The sequence below is a fragment of the Alosa alosa genome, chromosome 18 (genome assembly GCF_017589495.1).
Source record: "Alosa alosa isolate M-15738 ecotype Scorff River chromosome 18, AALO_Geno_1.1, whole genome shotgun sequence".
In the NCBI taxonomy this organism is placed as follows: Eukaryota; Metazoa; Chordata; class Actinopteri; order Clupeiformes; family Clupeidae; genus Alosa; species Alosa alosa.
In genome coordinates this window covers 22,544,261-22,568,787 of record NC_063206.1, presented here as the reverse complement: position 1 = coordinate 22,568,787, position 24,527 = coordinate 22,544,261, and the positions used below count along the sequence as shown (strand labels likewise).

General features: G+C 37.9%; 2 protein-coding genes and 1 long non-coding RNA gene across 3 annotated transcripts; 1 reads left to right on the top strand and 2 right to left on the bottom strand.

The window, feature by feature from the left end:
* Positions 1–3,458, bottom strand: LOC125311736. Its single transcript, XR_007196519.1, has 5 exons — positions 3,140–3,458; positions 2,031–2,104; positions 1,818–1,901; positions 1,427–1,505; positions 1–260 (listed from the first exon to the last, which is right to left on the bottom strand). It is a non-coding gene; the product is annotated as an uncharacterized LOC125311736 (long non-coding RNA).
* Positions 3,459–5,614: 2,156 nt separating this feature from the next.
* Positions 5,615–18,267, top strand: chs1 (chitin synthase 1). The gene is made up of 19 exons (XM_048269796.1): positions 5,615–5,743; positions 6,904–7,039; positions 8,141–8,326; positions 8,901–9,961; positions 10,053–10,154; positions 10,231–10,389; positions 10,482–10,629; positions 10,778–10,843; positions 11,202–11,436; positions 12,418–12,618; positions 13,062–13,346; positions 13,814–13,993; positions 14,424–14,973; positions 15,123–15,283; positions 15,478–15,821; positions 16,140–16,250; positions 16,344–16,564; positions 16,983–17,049; positions 17,365–18,267. The coding sequence occupies exons 1-19, from the start codon at positions 5,697–5,699 to the stop codon at positions 17,437–17,439; spliced, it is 4,335 nt and encodes a 1,444-aa protein (XP_048125753.1). The 5' UTR covers positions 5,615–5,696; the 3' UTR covers positions 17,440–18,267.
* On the bottom strand, positions 18,169–22,718 carry mpc1 (mitochondrial pyruvate carrier 1). The gene is made up of 5 exons (XM_048269797.1): positions 22,525–22,718; positions 21,979–21,982; positions 21,726–21,822; positions 21,424–21,556; positions 18,169–18,640 (listed from the first exon to the last, which is right to left on the bottom strand). The coding sequence occupies exons 1-5, from the start codon at positions 22,593–22,595 to the stop codon at positions 18,616–18,618; spliced, it is 330 nt and encodes a 109-aa protein (XP_048125754.1). The 5' UTR covers positions 22,596–22,718; the 3' UTR covers positions 18,169–18,615.
* Positions 22,719–24,527: the final 1,809 nt, after the last annotated feature.

Genomic DNA, 24,527 nt, shown 5'->3' with positions numbered 1-24,527 from the left:
TTCAAAACAAATCTGCATTTATTTAGCAGCAACCTTTGTCTCCATTCTCATCAATCCATCAGGGACATTTTTTAGTAAAATAGAAATGCAATGAACAGAAAAATATCTCTGCTAAACACAGCATGTTTAGTTTTGTTACATTGTTAGTGATTCAACTATAATGTCTACATCTTCTAGTGGAGGCATTGGCACCCTCATGTTTGATTACAAAGATCCCGATGGTGGTTTTCTTCATCTGGCTTTGGGCATCAGTCCGCGTCCTTTACCACAGACCAAAAAAAAACAAACATTTAATTGAGGACTTTTCAAACAAAAGTATATGTTTTTTTTGATATGTTTGAATTCAGTGGATTAACCTCGCATCTCCCATCTCCTTTAAATTAAAGCAATGGTTCTGAGTGAATTTCACCCTTGGGTCATTGCATGATCATCATGACACCAACCCCCCAAGTAGGTTTTTCCTTTGGTCGAGTTTTTTCCTGGTCGAGTTTTGCTGTCAGTCTATGTATCAGCCCAATGGCTTACCAAAACCAAAGTGTATCTCGTAAATTACCCCACTAATAATGTCCGAATATCCTAAACTTCTACAGTAGTACATAAAAAGAGTCTGTACTCATTAAACGAGGCATTGGAAAGTTTGTAAGTAGCCTACACCAGGAGCTTATTTAAATAACACTTGCCTGATAGCTTCTACTCTCTGCTGCTACCGCTACATCGACATCACTTCCGTGATTTGTGAAAAGCTCGTAAAAGTCCTTTGCAAAACTCACAAGTGTAAGAGAAAAGCTAGTGAATTCAACACTCCATAGTCATATATTGATAACTGGATGATATATAAGTGTTGACCTGAAAATACAAGCATTTATAAAACTTATGCATCGCTTTCTGCCAGGACTTTTACGGGCTTTTACCAAATCACAAAGTGACGTCAACGTAGCGTTGCAGTAGGTGCTGTTTATGAGTACAGACCCTTTTTGTACTACTGTAGAAGTTTGGTAATATTCCGGACATTATTAGTGGGGTAATTTACGAGATACACTTCTGGTGAAATTCACTCCGAACCATTGCTTTAGACTCTCTGCTCTCCAAAATCCCTCTAACGTCTATGATTTCTTTTAACTAAAAAAAGATTAAACCAAAAATTAAAACTTTGGGTGACATTTTACCAACACAGACTAGGAAGCTTTGTCTGTAAAGGGTTTATGCGTGGTCAAACAGACCGATGGTGACTTGTTCTGCTTTAACATGCATATAGACAGCCTTAACAAAACATTACAAGCACCGAAACATGAACAAGGAAATGTCCATGGGTACTAAAATAATATAAGAAGCCATATTCATTCATACCCATTTTCCACTAGACGTACCACTGCTACTCTCGCTGCTGTAATGCTTTACTGTTTTTTTTATATTCATTTACACTTACCAGGTATTCCTTTATGAGTTTCTCAGAGCCTTCATTTAAGTACACAAGTGCTTTCAGGTTGCAAGCCAATGGTATAATTCTGCAAAATAGGGAAATGAACACTACAAATTAAGCATCTTAATGTTTACCATGCCTTACCATGCAACCCCCTTTGTTAAATGTTAAAAGAGATTTTTAGAACGCACTGATCTTCAATGTAAATCTATTCATGGGGTTGAAACAGGCAGTGCACCCCAAATATGTCAATGTTAACTTTCAAATTCATGTCATGTCAGCAAGGTAAGACCTTTCAAAAAAAGTTAGCAGGTGCATGGCAAGGTCCGGTAGCTCATGGCCTAATATTGGATCACAGGTTTTCAAAGTGGGAGGCACAAAACAACTTCTCACTAACCTGGTCAATGGCAGCCATGATCTCCTCCCTTCCTACGCACACACAGCAGACAGCCTTGTGCAGATGATGTCGAGTTCTGACATTCTGACAAGTTACGAGGGGAGAGGAGATAGAAAGATCAACTAACAATACAACCCAGCATTTGGAAATACAGAAAGAATTACAATTAGCATATGGTATGGGTGTCTGCGACCAAAGTAACCATGAGCTAACCTGTAAAACTTCAATAAATGAGACCTTGATGACACTCGGTCTTGCGCTCCACATTGGCACTGCCACATAAAGGCCTGTGGGGAGATGAGAAAGTATATCAAACTCAACAAATTTACACTAAAATGTGTAAAACTATAATAATATTGGATCACAGAATCAATTCAGAATTTTAATAGAATTGAACTAGGAAGAAAACCTTTAATTAGATTGGCTTGTTTGTGATTTAATTAATTACTTGTTTGTGATTAACAAATCATTCAAACATTGAAGAGTAGGCAGCCTCTAGCATGTCAAATTTAAAATTATTTACCTCCTGAATATAGTGGTTGACAACAAATGTGTGTGCTTAAAATGGGCAAGTTTCCATGCAAGAAACTGCCATTTGCTTTGCTCTTTTAACTGATATATAAGCCGGATGAGAGCCAAGTAGCCTATGATAGCAATACAAAAATAATGACAAGTCTGATGTTCCTGCAACTGCTGTCCTTTAAAGATTGCAGCTACACATGGCTAATGTTACAGAGAGACTAGGCAAGATGGCAGAGTTTGCTACACGAACATTAAAAAGATTCAAATGTTTCTTGACGGACTTTAGAGTCTGCATCAACCCTAGCTAATTGTTCATGACACAGAAGGATAATTTGGTCAAACTGAGTGGGGTGCACCTACGTTTAAACATGACATTTTTCAGATACTGATCCAACTATTAGTATTTACATAGAAGCTAAACCCAGGCAGGGTTTGTATGGGGCTAACGTTAGCTGCTAGCTTATCTTAGCAGTTAAATACATGAAGTCATCCTGACCTTGGCACTTCTATGAACATTCAATTGTGATTTATATGAAATAACCCCATCAAGGCACCACCCCTGTCTATCTTCAGTAGGGAGCAAAACTAACCCGGGAAACATGATAGAATTCTAGCCTGAGATGACTTAACATTAGCTCGCCAGCCACCATGACAGATTTAGTAGCTAACATTAGCTGCTCGAGTTAAGTAACACATTTACACTTACACATAAGATCTACTAAAAAGATTATTCAAGTTGTTGTTACGACAAACTCGCTAAACTCAAAACAAAAACACTATGAACAGCAACAAATACATACCTTGCAATTACAGGATCCAAAAATGTTCCGTGAGCAAGCGAGGAAAAAATGGCGGACCTTCACTTTCTCAACCGTCTCTGGCGGAGTCCTCACCATGGTCCTCATAAGTTGTGAAATAATGCTACGGCAACCATAGAGGGACAAATGTCCTAATCTAATGCGTTTTGTTCAAGAAAGTTGTGTAGATCCAATGCAAACATGTTAAGTTAATCAGCAAAAACGCATTATTGATTTGAAATAACACAACCAACTCAATTTCACCTTAGAAACCTAATTTTGTTTTGTAAATCCTATGAAAGAGGATTTATTAAGATGAACAATAGTGAGATTTCATTTTTTTGAGTGTACAATTGATGAAACTCTCCCCTAACAAAGGAGTTCAAACTTCCATTTGTTTGCCTCTACAGACTGCAAACGCTGATTCACTTCATAGCCTACCAAGGAACCGAGTCTGCAGTCATCAAAAATAATTTGAAAAAGTCTTATGAGAATCTAGACAATGAAAAGGTATAAAAGCATATTTTACTCGAAATTGAGCTTGAAATTGTCTTTGCCTTTGCTAATGACTTATGTCAGTGCTATTGTGGACACAGATTTTATACTTTTTTTGTTAATGAGATATATTAATGTCTTGACAGAACCTCCAGCACTTTCTTTGACAGTTTCATTGAATGGAATATCTTCATTTGACAAACACACAAAGATAACAGGATAATAGACTTTCAACATAACTGCAAGAAGACCTTAAGCCAAAGTACAAAGCAAATAATTAGCCCATTAAATAAAATATATACTTCTTGGACAAGGATACAGTAACTCTAGTATTTATTGACTTTTTATTGGTCCTATTTTCTGTATTGTTTAAAACATGTAATGATAGTTGCATAATGTTGCAAGATGTCATTTTGTGTTTTAGGAAAATGTCTTTCACAACATACAGTATATACATATCATATTCAGTCTGGTTGCCTGTGAGTTTTAGGATAGATTTTAAAATCCTCTCAATAACTGATAATGCATTACATGGTCTGGCACTTAACTATATAAATTATCTACTAACCCCCTACAGTCCAGGCCCTTCAGATCCTCCAACCTGGGCCTTTTAGCTGTTCCAGAAAGTAGATTTTTAATAGGGATGACCGATCATTGAAGTTTGAGCACAAGCTCTGGAATAGCCTTTCTTACAACATTAAATCTGCACCATCAGTGGCTGTTTTTAAATCTAGTCTCAAGACCCATTTTTATTTAATTGTCTTAATTCCTTAATAAGTGAGTGATTTCACCTTTGTCTCTGTCATCTAATTTATTATTATTATTATGATTATTGTCATCATTTTTTGTTTGTTTTGAATGCCATACTGTATTCTCCCCTTTCTTTTCTCCTTTCTTAGTTTAACTTTGTCTTTGGAAGTTTAAACTTTCTTTCTCTATTATTTTGTTTATTATTATTATTATTATTATTACTATTGTTTGTTTTTCTTGTTTGTCTGTAAAGCATTTTGTGCTCTATGCTTGTTCTATATACTGTTATAGAATTATCATTATTATATATACAGTATATGTTGTGAAAGACAAATTTCAAATTTTCAAATTATTGAATATCTAAATGTATCATATGCATTTTATGCAGGTATCTGAGGTAACATGATTAGCTCTTGATTTGCTCTCTATTGTTGTCCATTTTTATGATTCATTGATTTGTTAAGATGATAATCATATCACCATACCGTTCTAGCACTTTTTGTTATCATAGGCACTGTACTGTACTTTATTATGAATGCTTTTTTCAAATGTAGCAATATTGTTTGAAGTGAACAGATTTCTTATAACTACTTTATGAGAAGCATGTACTTTTTTAGCAGCCTAAACTTCAAAAGGCCTTAACCTTCAATAATGGGAGATTATCAAATGCACTGATAAATGCATGAAATGCTCTGCAATATGAACTTTGTTATAGAGTTGTAGATGTTATTATTGACATAATGAAAATAGAATAAGCCAGTTTATGTGTGGTGAGGCCTCAGTTCAGTTGGGTGTGGTACACAGACAAAGGTCAAAGTGCTTGTGATAGGACCAATTAATGACTCAAGTGTAGGAAATTCCACGCCCAGACAACAGACAACACTTAGAATGTTTTTTTTAATTGTCATTTACATATACAACCACTTTCTCATCAGACGATGAAACCTTCTGTCTGTGTTAACTAGAAATGTCTATATAATGTCTATATAAACACATAACCTCTCACCATTTCCTTATTGGTTCTCCTAACTTAAGACTGAGTCTGTATTACTCACTACGTAACAATTGTACCAAAGTATTCTTGAGAACTTCTTCCTCATATGTACCTTAAATAAACTGGTGATAAAAGGCAATCAAGCCATATTCCAGAGTGCCGTCCACATGATCCTTGAACCTGTTTATGAGAAAGGCACAGTAAAAAGGAAAGGAGGGACGAAGGTTCAGAGATAAATCTCCACCTGTGATTTAAGCACACACTAACTGTGAATTAGTTTATTTAACAATCTGTGAACGGACTGTGCCTGTGTTCACCGGCATGGAGGAATTGAAGTACAGGGGCAACAAGAGGGAGGGAAGACACAGGTAAGAACATTTACATTTTCTACCATTTCCAATCATTAAGTTTTTGAGCTAATGTTACCTAAGCGCCAAAGTTACAGACAGGTTGTTTGGGAACAAAAAACATTGGGAACAAAAAACATTGTTTTTCCCCCGATCCACTTACTTGTGGGGCTAAATGTATAGGTTTATTCTATGGAGTGTCAGGAATCAATGTTAGTCAAAGTGGTTGTACAATCAATGTCCAAATAAAATTGTATGAGGTTTTTCTTAACATGCTTCACTATGGCCTAATGGACAGGTGCCATTACAGTTCAAAGTAATAATAGGGTGAATGGAGTTATCATTAACCCGAGGAGACATTTTATTTGGGACTCAGTTCTTTTAAGTTTTCTTTTACCTTAAAATAACATCTTCAAATTCATTTTGAGGCTACATGTACATGGGGTTACATGAAGAATGGAGTGTCTGACACTGTGGATGTGCATCCCTATATAACATTGTCACTGTGTTTACTAGTTTAGTAATGTGGGGGGGTGTGTCATTTTTTTTTTGCTTTTTGTGTCATTATGACCTCCCTTACATATGCCTCCCCATTCACTTGAATAGGAAAATAACTGCCCAAAATAACTTACCAAAACTTACCAAAATGGCCGCTATAGACTGCTGAAGCTAGTTATGGCGTTGGGTCCATGGTGAAAGGGTTATTGGTGGGTTACTGGTGAAAGGTCTTTCTGAACTACCATGGAATTCAAAATTCAGATCATAGCCTACAATAATTGTGTGAATTCTGGTGTGAAACGGTATTTTAGTATTTTAGAAGTTTAAAAAATTCCGTAACCATGGTTATAACTTTTCACCAAAGCCTTTTCCCAACTGAAATTTTAATAATTTTCATTAGCACAGACTGGAGTGTGCGGATTTTTCTTATATCTTTTATAATCATTTTCATTAAACAATATATAAAAACTTTATAAACCAATTCAATTCACGCAGGTATCCTGAGATATTCAGAAAACCTACCACCAGGAAAAAAATCCTGGTTAAAAGTAGCAAAGTGATACTGAGCTCATCAACTGACCTCAATCCAACAACCAATGTTTGGGCATTATGGGGAAGAACAAGAATTTTAACATTTTTGTCATGAACATCTGAGACCATAGCCTGTCTGTCACTCTGTGCAGGGACACATGGGATCCCTTTCAACTGAATCCCATCGGTGCTGAAAAGGAACAGAAGAGAAGATGTTTTCAATTGGCACAACATCTAGTGGCAATCATTGTTGGCCTTTTGGTCCTGACAACAGCAGTCCTCAGCAAGGTAAACTGTATGATAAATGGTTTTACACATTCTACTTCCATTACTTATACATGTGAAACTGTCCACCAATGATGGTGTGACTATAATTATTTAGGAGTTACTGTCTTTACTTACAAAAGAAGATCAGGCAAAATGTAACATAAGGGTGTGGTAACATGATCTGATCATGATTCATATAGTTAAGGAGCTGCTTTGTCAGATACATTTACTGCCTGTAGGAAAAGTGATGACACTGAGATGATTTATTGTTTTGATGCTGTGTACCATCTCCATGGCCACATATTAAGTTGGAAACTATTCAGTTGCACCTTGCACCTTGGCTTCTACAGCTGTTTCAGTTATCCTTGTTGATTGCTACCAAGAAGGGCCTGTCACCTAGAATCACTAATGTGTTAGTCTGATCAGAAACTATTTAGTTAGCGTTAATGTTAATGTTTGTGTTCACGTGGATATGTATACCAAATTAATTACGTGTTTTTTGTGGAACAAAAGATGTCTATAGGCCACTGGCACAACTATACAATTTTGGAGTACAAGGACAAATGATTTTTCAATTACCTTATGTATTTGTTTGCTGTTATGACAATATTCATGAGAATTTTCAAAATAGCCTATCTAACTCGCTTGATGGGGGAAATACACCCAGATAGCCAGTGATTTAGGTATTTATGTAAAGCATCAATAATGGATTTTGGTTTAACCAACGAGCCAATTAAGTACAGTTAACTCTGCTAAAACCATGATACTAGCTTGCTAAATCGTCTTATAGTGATGTAGCATGGCAAAAGCTTTTCTTGCATTTACATTTTCTAACAGTGGTCCATTCTGGGTCACAGAATTACAGTTCATGGCATGGGTGGTCAGGAGTAACAACAGGTGTGTTCTTCTGTCCTTCATGCGACTATAAGGCCTTCATGCATGGGACAACTAAAGTAAAGTAAAACTACTTTAAAGTAGTTTTACTTCTACTACTACTTTACTACTAAAACTACTACATACAGTAGTTTACTACAATAAAATATGTTAAATGTCTCTGTTCACTACATAGTAATACCCTGAAACACTTCTAGTCTAATTGTTGCGCTTTATATGACATTTCAGGGCTCTCTGCTGATCCTGAGCACACTGTCAAGTCCATTTGCAATTGGATCTCCCCAAGAAAAACAGTACTACATGATCCTAATGATGTTCTGCCTCATAGTACCAAACTTTCTCGTCTTCCTGAAGTCACTCTGGAAATGTGTTTTCAAGAGTTCGAGCACCCCAAAGGGGAAGACACTGGGCATTGTGAGTCAATCAACACAGTCAAACATAGCACTTCAACAAAAGATTACACTGTATCAGATATTTGTATGTGATCAGCTATGTCATGTATGTAATATGTTAGCGTCCACTGAGTACTTTTCCAGATTTGCTTTTATTATTCTGAGTTGAAAAGTCTAACTAGATGCTGCTCCCAAACTTATTTAATGGCACTTTACCGCCACATGAGACATTTCCATGATGCTTCTACATGATCCTATCGTGCTTGAGGACACAAAATAGGACCTGCAATGTCACATGTGTTGGTAAAATACCATTAAATGATTTTGGGAACAATGTGTGGACTCTAGACTTTTTGATTTGTCTCATTTTTTTTCTGTCCAGCATATAGAATTAAGTTGTGCCTGGATGTGCACGACTTTTTAACTTTTGCTTTTATTTTGACATTTTATTTGGTTATGTAACAACAACAACAACAACAACAACATCAACAACAACCTAAAACCAGACAGTGATAATGTCATGGATGGGTATGTTTGCATGTGTCAACTCAAATGGATTTCTGTTGGTGTGTGTGTGTGTTTGATTTCCTTTTCAGATGTGTCTGATAGAGAGCCTGGTGGCCTTTGGGACTGCAATCCTTGTGCTGATCGTGATGCCCTATTTTGACATCCTCACCACTCTCTTCATCTCTGGTGGTATTGGCTTTGTGTCCTCCATACTGCAGATCGTGTTTCGCCTCCAGAAAAAGAGCTGGAAACTCATCTTCCCCGTTTGCTCCCTGCTCCTCACCATGACTGGCTACGCACTGGTCTGCATGGACTACTATGTACGTGTCACCTCAAAGATGCCAGTCGGTGCGCCAGAATGCTATGTGTACGTCGCCGTTGGCATATTCGCATCTCTCCTGGTGTCACTGAACTGGTGGGAGAATCCACTTCAAGCCAGCAACATCATCCAAGATACACTCACTGAGTTAGACAGCTTCAGAGACTTTGTGATGATCATCTCCAGCCTGTTGAAGATGTTAGTCACCGTGGGAGTGTGGGCTGTGTACTACTGTTTTTTAGCACCGGTAGATAGGATTGTGTGGGATGACTTTGCTAACCTCCCTGGCCAGATGAGAGACCAGGGCCTCAGTCTTTTTGCCCTGCAGGCCATTTGCTCAGCTCTCTGCCACTGGTTCGGAGTGGTGGCATGTAAAATCCACGCCGTGAGAATGAGCTTCGCTTTCCCCGTTGTCCTCACCGGGCCGGCCACCCTCTTGCTCGGCCTCATCCTCTTCTTTGCCAAAGCAGGCACAATGACACCATACGACCCCGAGGTGAATGGGTTCGAAGGATTTTGCAACAGCCTACCAGAAATGCTGGCCAAAAATCAAAACAGTACGGATGTAATGATAGAAGTGTCTAGGAGCATTTGCCGGACTTCCCTTAATAACCCATATAAATCATGGCCATTTGCCATGCTTGCTCTGGAAGGGGTGTGCATGTGGCTTGGACTGGTCACCGCAACACATTATGTATGGAAAATCAAGGTCCAGAGGATTGAAAGAACCGCACAGTTATTTGTCCGTCGCCTCTACGAATCTGCATTCATTGACCAGTCTATGCTGCTCAACACCAAAATGAAAGTTGTTAAATTAAGTGCCACGGAAAGGTGATCTTGATAATCTTGTGTATTCCGATATTTTTACTCTATTGAAACCCATATGACCATTTCACATCCTTATAATTGTCTCTCTTTTTAGTAAGAAGGAAGACAACATTGAGAACTGCGTGATTTACCTTTGTGCAACCATGTGGCATGAAACCTATGATGAAATGCTCAAAATTCTCACATCAATGTTCAGGTACAGTGGGATCAAGCTTCTGATTATTGCTTACATACTTCTCTGTAACTGTCCAATAACCCTAAGTTGCTTGTAGGTTGGACAGATACAGAGGTGATCCAAAGGAGGAACATAATGACTGCTTTGACTTTGAGTGCCACACATATGTTGATGACGCCTTTATGACAGAAGATGGCAAAAGATTGGTCAACAGCTATGTAAATGATCTCATCCATGTTGTCATGGAAGTGTACAGGTAAACATTTGATTACAACAAATATTTTTTTCTTTTTTTACGTGCCAGCGATGAAAAATGTCAGAGCCTAATGACATTATTGTCACCTACAGGGTATTTACAAATAAAGAACCAGATGAAGTGTCAATTGTCGAAACTCCCTATGGTGGGCGACTGGTTTTTGTCATGCCAGAGGGAAATATGTTGTATGTGCATCTGAAAGATAAACAACGGATCCGCAACAAAAAAAGATGGTCACAGGTAAGATTCCATTTTCCAATCACTAACAAGTCTGATTTATTTATATAAATAAATGATCCGTAATACCTTATGAATCAAAATTCAAAGTTTACATTTTGATGATAAGATTAACTGTGTTTGTTTGAAACTTTATTTTACCCACCTGTAGATAATGTATCTTTACTATCTCCTTGGATGGAAGGGCTACAACGCAAAAAATCCTCCGAAGATAACAGTAGGTTGCTTGTTGAACATTCCTATAATTATCACCCTGATAATGTTAAACATAAGACCCAACCAGGAACTGACTTTTCGCACACACTGGTCATTTCATGAAAATCGAAAAGGCATATCTTAATTACTTAGAGATAAACTGAAGATTTTACCAGCCTTGTTAGAGTTTGTTTTTTAAATTTAGTTCATTTCACCTCATTATTTATTCCAAAAGCAATTTTGAAATGCAAGTGGGCATAATTTGATTGATTAATTTAATGACCACACAGCCAGGCTGGTGGAATTTGTTCTCAGGACAGCTCTTTGGTACAGGTTCCATTACAACAATTTGTAACAAGACTGGACTTTTGTCCCAACAGAGGCAGAATAATATCTGCCGTGCCAGTCTCATCTCGTTAGATGGGGAAAGCTTCCACCTGCCAAATATTGACAATGACAGTAAAAGAAGATACATCTCTGATGACAACACATTCATCTTGGCACTGGATGGAGATACTGACTTCCAACCTGCAGCTGTGATCTTGCTGGTTGACCGTCTCCGAATGTATGACTGTGTCGGTGCTGCCTGTGGGCGAATTCATCCAACTGGAATGGGTAAGAAACTATAGTTGAGTCTCCCAGAGACTACTCATAAGAATAGAGTCACTATAGTGTAAATTATCAATCTTTAAACATGTGTGTGCGCACTCGCTCTCCCTATGTCTCTCTTTGTGTATGTGTTTTTATGTTAAGGTTGAGGTGTTTAGCAAATGCATTCCTCCAAAGCCACTTATAAAACATTAGATTAAAAGAAAAAGAGTAAAAAACATAATGAAATTAAACTCATAAAACAATATCAATATCATTTCATACATTTTATGAAATTGACACTTTTTCATTGCTTTTACAAATGTATTTTTGTAATTTGGGTGTCTAAGATGGCTAAAAATGCAAAAACACCAAAATAGGCTGCCACTGTGTCTGTGTGTGTGTGTGTGTGTGTGTGTGTGTGTGTGTGCATTACCCCCGGATGGGTAAAATGCAAAGAACAAATTTCCTCACAGGACAACCCCCTCCCTCTCCTTAGATGGAATCAACTGATTATTAAGAATAATGAAATTAAACCAATGAAACAATTTTAAGTCGAATTTCTGTATCATTTGGCTCACTTCACACAGGGTTGAAAACGGTGTTGTGGTGCTTCTTCCTTTGGTATTTTGACCAAAGTATATGACACAGATGTTTCTTTAAGACCTCAAGAAACTTTTTAAAATTGTGGGGAAAGGGGTAAAATAGTTGACCTTTAAAGTAAAAAACATAAATAACAGCAACAATGATTATTCACATCTCAAACAAATGAACTAATCAGACACTAATTAACTAATTAGACAAATGCTGTTTGAAAAATGTGACTTTTAAAACAAATATATGTATATACTGTGTGTATGTATGTTTTTTTATCCTTTGTATATCACTTTGAAGAAAATTGCCAAATTATGGCAATAATACGCATTTATGTATACTGTAGGCTATATGAATGTATGAATGTATCCATCCACCTAAACCTAAACCTCTGGTCATATACATTTTACACAGGTCCAATGGTGTGGTATCAGAAGTTTGAATATGCAGTGGGTCATTGGTTGCAGAAGACTGCTGAACACGTCTTTGGATCTGTCCTTTGTAGTCCTGGGTGTTTCAGTTTATTCAGGGGTTCTGCACTGATGGATGACAATGTTCTGAAAAGATACACCACCAAAGCAACCAGAGCTTCAGAGTATGTTCAGTATGACCAAGGTAATTTCACCTTGAACTAAAGGCATGGTTATGTTTCTATGCTAGTATCATATAGTGGAAGAGAGGGAAAGGGATGAAAGGTCTTATCACTTACATGTTTTTCATCTGTTTACCTTGTTTCTAACTAATTAATTATCTTCACAAATGTCATGGTTTGCATATTATGTTAAACGTTATTGTTATTATTAGGGCTTATTATTACTATTATTCTGTTAAATCATTTAGTCTATTATTATTATTTGTATTATTTTTGATGTAGCTGATACGACTATGACATTTTTGATATGACCTTACTTTAAACTCATTTTAATGATGACATAATGTTTATAGTTATTGTAAGTTACTTTGGACAAAGGTGTCTGCTAAGAACCATAGACATAAACATAAATAAGAGGATAATAGAGCTACAAACCATCTAAAAGCACTATGCTCACTCTATACAGGTGAGGACCGCTGGCTGTGCACACTACTGCTGCAGCAGGGCTGGCGTGTGGAGTACAACGCTGCGTCGGACGCCTACACCAACTCCCCAGAGGAGTTCAAGGAGTTCTACAACCAGAGACGTCGCTGGGGGCCCTCCACCCTGGCCAACACCCTGGACCTGCTCCATAGTGGAGGGGAAACAGTAAAGAGGAACACCTCCATCTCGATGATCTACATCTTCTACCAGATTTTCACAGTGGGATCCTCCATCCTTGGGCCGGCCTCTGTCACTTTGATGGTAGCAGGTGGGTGTATGCAAACGTGTAGGCTATGCCCAGGTGGATCCAGAAAGTTTTCAGGGGCCTAGTGTTGTATCCAGAGGGCCAAAGGCTATACTGTCTATGAAGTGCCTATGACAACAGTTGAGGAAGTGAAGAACAAAGAATGATTATACAACCAATCTCAGGCTGATACAGTATTGTGTCCAATCAACCATTCTTTTACCAAACACTTGTGTTATATTTATGATTTCTGCCCTAGAAAGAATATGGAAATGCTGTGTGAATGCAGGGGATTATATTACTATTGTGCTGTAAAGTTATTTCACTGCCATGGATCAGTGTGGCGAAAGCCCGCTCTGGATACATGCTTTCAGGATGGATTATCCTGGTCAGAGTGCATCCTGATTGCCTTTACAGATCAAAAGTAGGTCACTCAGAGTGAACAAACATCTATGAGATGTTTGACAGAATGTTTTGACATTTATTCACAGGTGCTTTCCAGTTTGTGTTTAAGATCGCAGGCACAACTTCTATCATCATAGCATCTGTACCCCCTGTCATCTACCTTATCATTTGCTTCGTGGCCAAGACAAACTTCCAGATTACAATTGCAGCGATTCTAAGTGTTCTGTATGCCTTCCTGATGACAGCTTCATTCTTCTCCATCATTGGTATGTATAATGGGGCCACATTTTGATGGTAGTCTGGTGAGGTGTTGTGCAGTTTAACGGATATGAGTAACATGTTCCCTTGGTTAGAGTCCTGATTCTGATTCTGGTACATCATTTTACCATTGAAAGAGATGAATATGGTGGCCAATAGGAAAAATGTAGTCATGATCTTTATTTTATTACCAGGAAAAAGGTTTGATCCCCCCCAAAAAAAACAATGTCATCCCGATGTCAGAGAATTCACATTTAAACCAGTCCTAAATGAATATGGAATTGTCTTTTACCACTACTGAAATAAGCAGCCTTTGAAAGTTAAAAACATATTCAGTATCCTGTCTCTTATCTGACACTGCTTCTGTTATTTTTTCCACCTAGTCATTTACAATTTGTTTTATTCGGTGTATTTACAGTTAATGTCACTTATTTTCAGGTGATATGGTGACACAGGGAACGTTCATCACCCCCACTGGGCTTTTCTTGGTGTCCATGACCATCATGTATCTGGTCACGGCATTGCTCCACCCTCAGGAGTTTAGCATGATCATCTACGGGCTCATGTACTTCATCTGCATTCCCAGTGGCTACCTGCTGCTCACCATCTACTCCCTGGTGAACATGCATAATGTGTCCTGGGGCACCCGCGAGACCAACAAAGCCAAGGAGACAGAGAAACGGGTGGGCATCCTGTGCGACCGCAACTGCAAGATGTGCTGCTGGGACATGAAGTGCCAGGTGACTCAGGAGACAGAGAGCCTACTCCTCCAGCAGATCCAGCATGCCGTCAACACTGGCCAAGGCACTCAGGCTGCCGGAGTGGTGGCCATTCCGGCTCGTGATGCGATCGACGGAGCGACCGTACCGCCAAACAACACAGCTCGGGATGAAGTAGAGCTAATGATGATGAGCAATAGGCCAACAGTAAAGGTAACTGGAGGAGACCATGTAGACCAGCCTGACCCTGATTCAGCATTTGAAAAAAGGTACACACTCTTGATGCTTGACTCTTGGTGTCATTTCACTGTGGATTAGTGATGTGTGAATGGCTTTGTTGTTTTTACCTAGCAATGTCATGAATTTTATATGTGAATAAGGCGTCTGATCTTCTGTTCACTCACTGGTTTTGTTTTAGTGAGAGTACAAGTGGCAGTGCAAGGAAAACGGATGATGATGATGATGATGATGATGATGATGATGATGATGATGAAGATTATAATTATGAAGATGAAGACAATGATGATCCTATTTTGAATGACCAAGATGATTTTGCGCCTGATTTAGCGCCTGAAAGTGGTATGAAGTTCATCTGATGTATATGATATATGTATGATAGATAGATAGATATACTTTATCTATGTAGGCCAATTTATTCCACACTTCAACTGCACTGACAAAAGAGGCCTACATGTTCATCACTGATATCAACTTTAATTATCTAAAACTTTCTATAAAACTTTCCATCATATTTCCTTCCTTTTGTCCTATAGACTGGGTTGGCCCTGTGAAGATAGAGTTCTTGAAGAAGCTGACCTATGCCAACCTGAAAAGGAACTTGCAGGAGCAGATACGCTACACGCTGCGGAACAAGAAGCAGGACGACGTGTGCGAGGACCTGGTGATGAACCTCACCGATGTGGTGAACACCGAACTGAACAGCAAAGTGGGCCCAGAGGATGTGCTCACAGAGAGTCAGCTGGAGGAGCTGCAGTACGCCCTGAACGAGGCGGCCCGCAGAATCCTCAAGACCAGCCGTATGGAAAGGCTGGACAGAAGGGTGAAACGAGCCATTGAAAAAACTCTTCTTGCACCTCAGGTTGTGCAACTGGCTGAGGTTTGTCTTTTTTTTTTTTTTGGCTCGACATTTACAATCAATCAATCAATTTGTGGTCTTTTGAAAACAAAACGTAGGGAAAAAAGAGAACGTACCTATTTTTATACTCTGCTATGATTCCAAACCCAATAATAGTGTCTAAATGGGTTGTGAATAAATTTCAAGTTCCTAACTCTATCTTTTGGGAAACAGCTCAGGACTTGAGCTCTAGGCTGACTGTCCCTAACATTGGTGTTACCATCTTACTCTATGCTTCACATTACTTATACTGAAATCACTACTCAATAGTCGGTTATCATGTGAACCTATGTGATCTAGGATGAGAAGGATTTCTGGGACAAACTGCTTGAGAGGTATCTGGCCCCCATTGTTGATGACAAAGCTCATCAGGATGAAGTGATTCGAGAATTGAAGTCTCTGCGTAACAAGGTAAAATTATTAATTTTCTCAGATGAGGACAATGTACATTCACTTCCAAAACCTCTTTCATATTTATGCAACCCTTTCATTCCACCCCTCCAGGCTGTGTTTTTGTACTTCATGCTGAACCTTTTGTGGGTAGTCGCAACCTTCTTCTTGCAAGCCATCGGCACTGATGTCATCAGCATAAAGATCCCAAAGATTGATCCCGTTAATGGCACACCGACGGGAGAATACATGTCTGTTGAGCCTCTCAGTCTGATGTTTCTGCTGTCCTTTGCAGTTCTTCTACTTGTTCAATTCCTTGCCATGCTTTATCACCGGTATGTGTTTGAAATACTGCATGGTCCCATTTTATACTGTGTCGTTATTACAGTTTAATTATATCACTAATAAGAAATACTCTGTAGTTCACATAGTATAACGCTACTAAACCAAAACTTAAACCAAAATAGGCCACTCTGAAATGACATGACCGAATATAAAAATATTACGATTATAAGTTTTAAGTATTATAAAAATAATACTTAAATATTAAGCACACAGAACACTAGGGCCTGTAGTATAAATTGTTTATATCTATTTGTTTTAACAAAGACTGCTTTGATATCAACAAATTAAAAACTGTAGGTGCTGATCTTTATTTAAGAGAGCTAAACTATTCCTAAGCTAAGAGGACCTTTCAAAGTCTTTTTTTTTGAAGATTTTGCTATTGTAATCGGCTGTTCTCCTTCTTTGCAGAGTGTACACGCTTATCCATATGGTGTCCTACAGAAGCACTGAGAAAGATTACAAAGAGAAAGATGATGTAAGTAACATTTATATTTCCTTTCCACTTCATCAGACAAAACAAAAGAGCCCTCAAAGATTAGAAGTTCATGGTGTAGCAGTACAGAAGTACATTTGGTGAATGCTCAAAATGAAATCTTAACCCCAACACCTACCCAGTGAATCTTTTTATACCTGTAGTTCTACTTCTACACTGCAAGACACTAATACAAAAACAATACATTCCTACAGTGACTTAGATCTTATGAGTAACATGGGATTACTTTTGGTATGGACCAACAAGGTTGCTTTCTACACTTTCTGAAGTAACTTGACTTGTCTATTTTGAATGCAGGAGGATGATGAAGAGGAGCTCATTCTGGAAAACCAGATGGCAAATGGTCTTACATTCTCCAGTGATGACTTGTGAGGTTTTGCACAAAGACTGCTTAGTTTACACAAATGCTAAAACTTGAAAACAAATTTAACAAATTTGAAAAATTTTATTTGATATATTGCACCTTAACTGAGTGAAATTAAACTCTGTCAGTGTATTCCTTATTTAGTGATGTATTTCGATATTTAATATTGTAAATATCTGATAACCTGATGAAAATATCAACTGAACAGTCTTTATATATTTATATTTAAGATGTTTGTTTGTGTTTAGTTATTGTTTTTAAACCAAATATAGTGCAAATGGCAACAGACTGAATTACCTTTTTAGGAGTCAAAATAATAATCTAGACGTACACGTTTCACATGTACAAATACACATCTGCAATAGCTTCCAAACAGAACTAATGGCACAATATACTGCATTACTTGCAAGCACCACATCCACTATGGGGGCAGTAGACCTACACAAATCCTCTTCCTTAAAAGTCTTTATTTTACAGTGATCAAAGTTTGTCTTTATTGTCTGGAACCATCAAAATTACGGGAAAGACTATAGGTGTGGAGTTTTTATTGTTTTGGAAAGAATCTGAAATAGATAAGACTCTACAAAGAAAATGTCAATACAACTGCAGTGATAAAGCAATATTATCCTACTGAGAATAACATATCTGGTAAGAGAGATCATAAACATTATCAATATTCAGGCCTTTCACATTAGCATAATAGTCTTTTAGACACACATGTACAAAGTCACACAACCTTTTTCCCTTTAATACAGTGTTTATTGCATCTGTTCAGTGACGGCAACATTATCATTTGAAATAAATTACTCCAAATTAAAATGTATGGTGTATAAGAATGTATGGTGTGTGTATTTATCATAATGGCCGACCCTTTTTAAAAACAGAAACGTTTCTGTACCAGTTGTTTTAAAAGTTGTCAAACAAGGCATATGTACATTCCAGCCATTTCATAATTTGTGCGTAATAACTTTGACAAAAGAACTAAAATTTAACCAAAAGATTCAAGAAGTAGGCGCTTTGCCTGGATAGCTGCTCTGCAGAACAAATCTGGTCCAGAGGCAGGTACTTTCTACACTGATTAGTTCATTGTTAAAGAGCTGCTATTATATTAGCAGGACAAAAATGAGAAAAATGAGCCCATTGCTGTGAACCCGCTGTGCAAGGTGTGTTCCTCCTGAAGTCCATTACTTAGCCAACTTCTTTTCCATGCTGTAGGGGTGGGAGGGGGAGGGAAAAAATGTTAAGTCACAATGATCGAGAAAAGGCATATTAGATACTGCGTTTAAAAAAAAAAAAAAAAATACAACAATTTCTAAGCTGGATGAACTAAATTGTCCTTTGAAAATATAAAAGCAAGACTAATATGTAATTGTTTAATATGTAATCTGTAATTATTTAATATGTAATCTGTAACACTTTTCTGAATGTGTATGTGTTTCATGTTAAGATGTTTGCATAAGCAAATAAACTTTTATGTAATATGTTCATGTGAAGGACCGATTCATCAGCCCTTCCTATTAGTTGGCCAGGCTGTGTACTACGTAGTTCGGGTGAGAAAATAAAAGAAGCCTTCTTAGCATGACATTGGCAAAAAGACATCAATGAGTTTTTATCCATACTAATTGGGTATGCTTTTTAGATGGGTTTTGGACCAATATAATGCTTCATAACTCACAGAAGAGTGCAATAGCACTTAATACTATTTATTCTGTATTTGGCTTGAGCAGATAATGGACACAGATATGTTGGCCAACAGACCGCTCAAAACAATGTTCATGTGTCTTGCAGATTACATCTAGCCCTAGAGTTCAGGCACCATATTCACAAAGCATTTTATCTTACCGCTAGGAGTATTCCTAAATCACACTAAAAGTTTTCAGCTAGGAGTTCTCTCGAAAAATCTATTTACAAAGCTGCTCAGACCTACTCTTATTAAGGAAAAATTACTTCTTCTAAGCTGCCTCACTTAGGTGCTACTTTTAGGGCTAAAATGCTTTGTGAATTACTCTTAGTAAAGAAAAAATTAGGAGTCCAAAAGTTACGAGTGACACGCTCATTATTTTTAGGAGTTTTTCCCTAAATTCGCCAGTTATGAGCTACTTTTAGCCCCAGAAGACCTAACAGAGCATCACTGGTCTATTATATGAACAGAGTACAGCAATGGGATTTACATGCCTTCTGTGGAGTTAATGACTACAAAGAAAACCTTTAATCTTTGCAGAAGCACAGTGTTCCAGGGCATTTCTAACACAAACCTGTACTTGCCTTTCTGACATGAGGGCAATAAACACCTGTAACTTGCTGACTTGACAAATTTGACGTAGCCATCATTAAACTTCTGTTATTGCTCTCTATTACTAACATAGTAACATAACCTATGTATAAAACACATGCCTGGATTAACCAAGGCTTTTGGTTAAAATAAAAACCCAACATGACAGCGGTGTGAACTTGCAGGGATATGGAGAAGCTATTTTTGCTCGACTTAGCTCAGCCCAGTCTGACGCAGCTCTTCTCAGTTACAGCATGCTCCACATAGAGCTATGATTTAGAGAGCAAACCTACGGCGCATCAACATCCTGCTTTCAATACTGTAAGTGCAAACCCTGAAACAGGGACTAGGATTTCCCACACAGGTACAGAGGATTTATGGATTACTGAATTTATGACACTCATTACACAGGTGGAATTACCAAACAAAAATGGAATGAATTGCTAATTATTATCACACCAACAATACTACTGAGGTGCTATATCCACTATTAATAATTGAAAAAAGGGGAAAAAAAGACTGGGTGACATGAACCTATCTAATATGATGGTGAAGCAAAATACTCAGTGTAGAGAAATCAGAGGTTTAACTCTCTGTGAAGCACTTCAAATTTGCAGAGAATACAGTCAAACAGGTGGATCTAGAAAAATAAGACTGTTGTGGGAAAAGTTTTTTCCCCACATAATTTACTTCAAAAAGTGAAGCTTTCATGTATTCTAGATTTATTGCACATAAACTGAACATTTTCAAGCCTTTTGTTGTTTTTATCTTGATTACAGCTCATGAAAATCCAGTATCTCAAAATATTAGAATAAAGAATGTATAACACAGAAATATCGGTTTCCTGAGCCCTTAATCCTCCTGCTGTGTTACGGTTAAATCTGATCGATTTACAATTACTTTCTCTAAAAAATATGGTTAATTTAATCTGACTATCATGAGGCTCCATAACTGTTCACAGATGGCATCTGAACAGACACAACACATTTGGATCTGCTGGCTTGAAATATTTCATTTTATATGTAATGAATCTAGAATATATGAAAGCTTCACTTTTTGAAATAAACTATGGAAAAAACTTTTCTACGATATTCTACTTTTCCCACATGGACCTGTATCCATTCCAGCTCAGTTGTGTTTTGGAAGCAAAGAGCCTTTAAGGGCCTCAATATCAATGACTAGCCAGACTGACCGGTCAAATCTTTAGTTTACTTATGTTGACCTGTTTCTTTTGCTCTGTACTGCTAAATCACTTTTTTGATTGATCTCCTGCATATGCTGAAACCACCATATATACCTCCTACATGTGAGCAGTGTTACAAGTTTCCATGCAAGACCTGTGTATACTACAAACTGTTTAATCTCACACCTCAAAGAGCAGAGAGAGAAGTCTGTTAGGTAAATGACAATGTGGATCACTCTTGCATCAAGTCCACACAAATGTTGCACAACTTATTCACGGGCTTGCTGAACTGTGACATCCAAAGGTCGCCATCTTTGTTGTGACTACATGCTATCATAAATTCCACCATGGCTCCACCACACAGAGAGCAACCTTTGCAAAGTTAAACACTTTGACCAAAAATCCACAGGAAAGCCCATGGAGACATGAATGCTAGGCAAGTACTAGCTTGCTCGGATTCGGCATTAGGCCAATTATCCCAAATGCATATTTAAGGTCTAAACGTTTAGGATTTAAATAATAGTGCTGAGTACTCACTTGTATTTGATAAGCCGACTTCCTTGAATTAGTTGGGCTGTCTCATTGGTTAAATGACAGGCAAAGAGCAGCCAATTCCTTGGCTGTACTTTGTAAGCAAATCGCATGAAGAGGAGGGAGTAGCACGTCAGAGCTGAAATATACAACAGGTGTTTGCTTATCAGATAACCTTGCTGTTCAGACAAGGCACACACGTTATCAGTGAATGTTATGAGATCAGACATGGTCTGTGTCTATAATCTCATAGCAAACAATGGGAAAAGAAGAATTTATGATGAGAAGGAAGGAAAATTGTGATTTACCAAATGTCATTCTCCCACTGATAATCTCAGGACTTTTCTTCATGTCAGATATAGCAGCGATGGGTAGACCCCAGTTAGCCACTGGACCCCAGAAATGCTACATCACAGGAAGGGAAGTAAACAAACATCTTCAAATTCAAGCAAACATCTCACAAATTCAAGCAAACAGCTAAAGTGGCCATTATATTCAAACACAAGAAACCCATACCCCTTTGATGTTATATTAGAGACAGTGTCTACCAAGTCTACTTACCGTGCTTAATGATGATGAAGGTTTGCAGAGAGGGATGCAGATACATTGAAATGAAAATACTGAAATTAGCCAGAGATCATATAACTTATGCATATTGGAACACAGATCTGACACGCGTGTATCTGATACGATTGTTAACAGTTTGGGGAAATGTTAAAGCAAGATGTAACTAACCATAGGCATCGACACACCAGTTACAATGACAGCAAACCTAGCCAGCAGGATGATGTTAGCTTACTAACGTTCCGGTACGTTAGCATAAGCTAGCATCGTGTCCTTCACATATAAGGTTAAGATCATGCAGTGTTGTGGTGGTCTCCGTGTTAACAGAGGCAGGAAACCAGACATTAATTCCAAAAAGTTATGGAGGATAAACTTCCCATTTGTGTTTTTGAGAAACACCACATATAACTTCATGCATTTTGGTCAAAGTAGCTATCAAACAGCCAACGCTAACCTAGGCTGCAAGCTAACGTTAGTTTGCAGCCTAGGTTAGCACAGCAAGCTATCACCTTGGCTGACAGACGACAACAATTAACAAGTTACCTCATCAAATACTCTCTGAACTCTTTGCTCTTCAGGTGGTCGACAGCTTTGCGGGCTAAAGTTCCAGCCATCGTGAAAATTACGACCTTACTGTAGCTATATAACAATAAACTGAACCACTTCGCCCACACTAGAGCTCTGACTGAATGCACGAGCTACAAACAACTACCCTGCTACTGCTAGCTACTAGGCTTCACAACAGAGGACGTCAGTACGTCCTGAGTAAGCACATGCGCAGAAGAATGCTGCGATTAAAACATTATTCAGCCCTATGATTCGTATGATTCAGCCACTGATCTGAAGAATAACATAATTTGATATCGGTGGATTCAGCCAACACAATATTTCAAAAACGTCAAACTATCTGGACTTATCAGCTTATCAATAGGCTAAGTAGGAATATATTTAGTCATATAAGCCTAGTCCAACCTTGTTTCTCAGCTTTTGATCTGTTTTATGCCACTTTGTTATGATTATTACGTTGGCTAGAGACACCTACCTGGCATGAATATGATGTTCCCTGGGCTTTGACCTATATCCCATCTTATCTGGACTGATAGTCTATAAAAAGAAGTACTTTTCTTTCAGTAGAAGTGCATGTAGATGCATTGATGGGCAGTAGATGCATTGATTTAAAACATGTATTTAATCAAGATATTGTATAGGTGTGTATATTTGTGGTTTAAAAATAAGCCTACTGCCAAATCATTTTGTAAAACCAAAACTTTTGTTGATGTGATGACATCATAAAAGTGCAAAACAATGAATGTAGCCTCTGACTGCTGCTGACTTTGCCCAGACTTGTTGTGATCAGAATATTGTGATTCAGGAAGATGATCTGGTGCAAGATGAGTAGCCTATAGGTCACACACACAATACAGTACACTCCCTCTCTCACACCAACCCACATACTCAACCACATGGTTATTTGCTCACCCACACCTACACGTTTCGGTAGAACTTAGGAAGAACTTTGACAGTGATGTCTGATACACAGGCACCTCTCTGAGCAATTTTGCTGGGCAATGTTCCTGAGCATGTTCTGGCATGTCCCTTTGATATTGGGCAACTTATTTCTTTCTTGAGAACTTTTAATCATCAGTAGGCAAATTAACATGATCATCCAATTGGAACACATGGAACCGGTTATGTGGTTGCTCTGCATTGCTCAAAAAGTTGTCCCATGAATCACCTAAAGCGGCAAGATGAAAAAACCTTGTCCCTTACTGTCAAAATAACAATTTAGCAATTAGACAATATCCAGTTAGTTAAAACCAACTAAAAGGGTCATGCTCCCTGATCAACAGCGTAGTGCAGTATTAATATTCTGGGCATTCATTAACAATGTCAGAGACTTCATTCTCCATATTATATGTCAGTGTATCATGAGTTTGAAGTTAATAACTGCATTAGGTTGCTTTAAGCTCACATTCTGTTACTCTTATGTTCGGTGGTTAGTTTGTGCCACTTGACAAGTTCAGTTGTGACCTTTTGAGCACATCTCTGATATAGTATTTATGAGATGTAACAGGCAGCAGCAGTTGATCTGCTGACTGTTTGCAGTCTCGTAGACAGAGAAAAGCTATTGCTCTCAAACACTGTCCAATTAATCAACAGTCAGTGCACTGATGAATGAATATTAAATAGACATATATAGAAGGTTGTGATATCATGCTCCCTTTAAAGAGTATTTTTAGTATTTTCAAAAATTACAGTATTTTATTTTGATACATGGTAGGCTACTGTATTTGATATTTTATTTTAAAATACAATTTGATATATTTTTGCCCATGCCTTCTTATACTGACACCTTGGGGTAAACAAAGTATAGGCTAAGTCTTATCTAAAACCAACGTGTCCAAGAAAGTTTGTTTACCTGCCAAGTAAGAAAGCAAAGAAAGCAATTCTGTAGACACTTAACTCTGGTTGGTTATGTGGCCAATGCCACCCAACCAAGCATTATTAAGTCTGCTTCTGTAAAATACTTTGACAGTATAGTATAT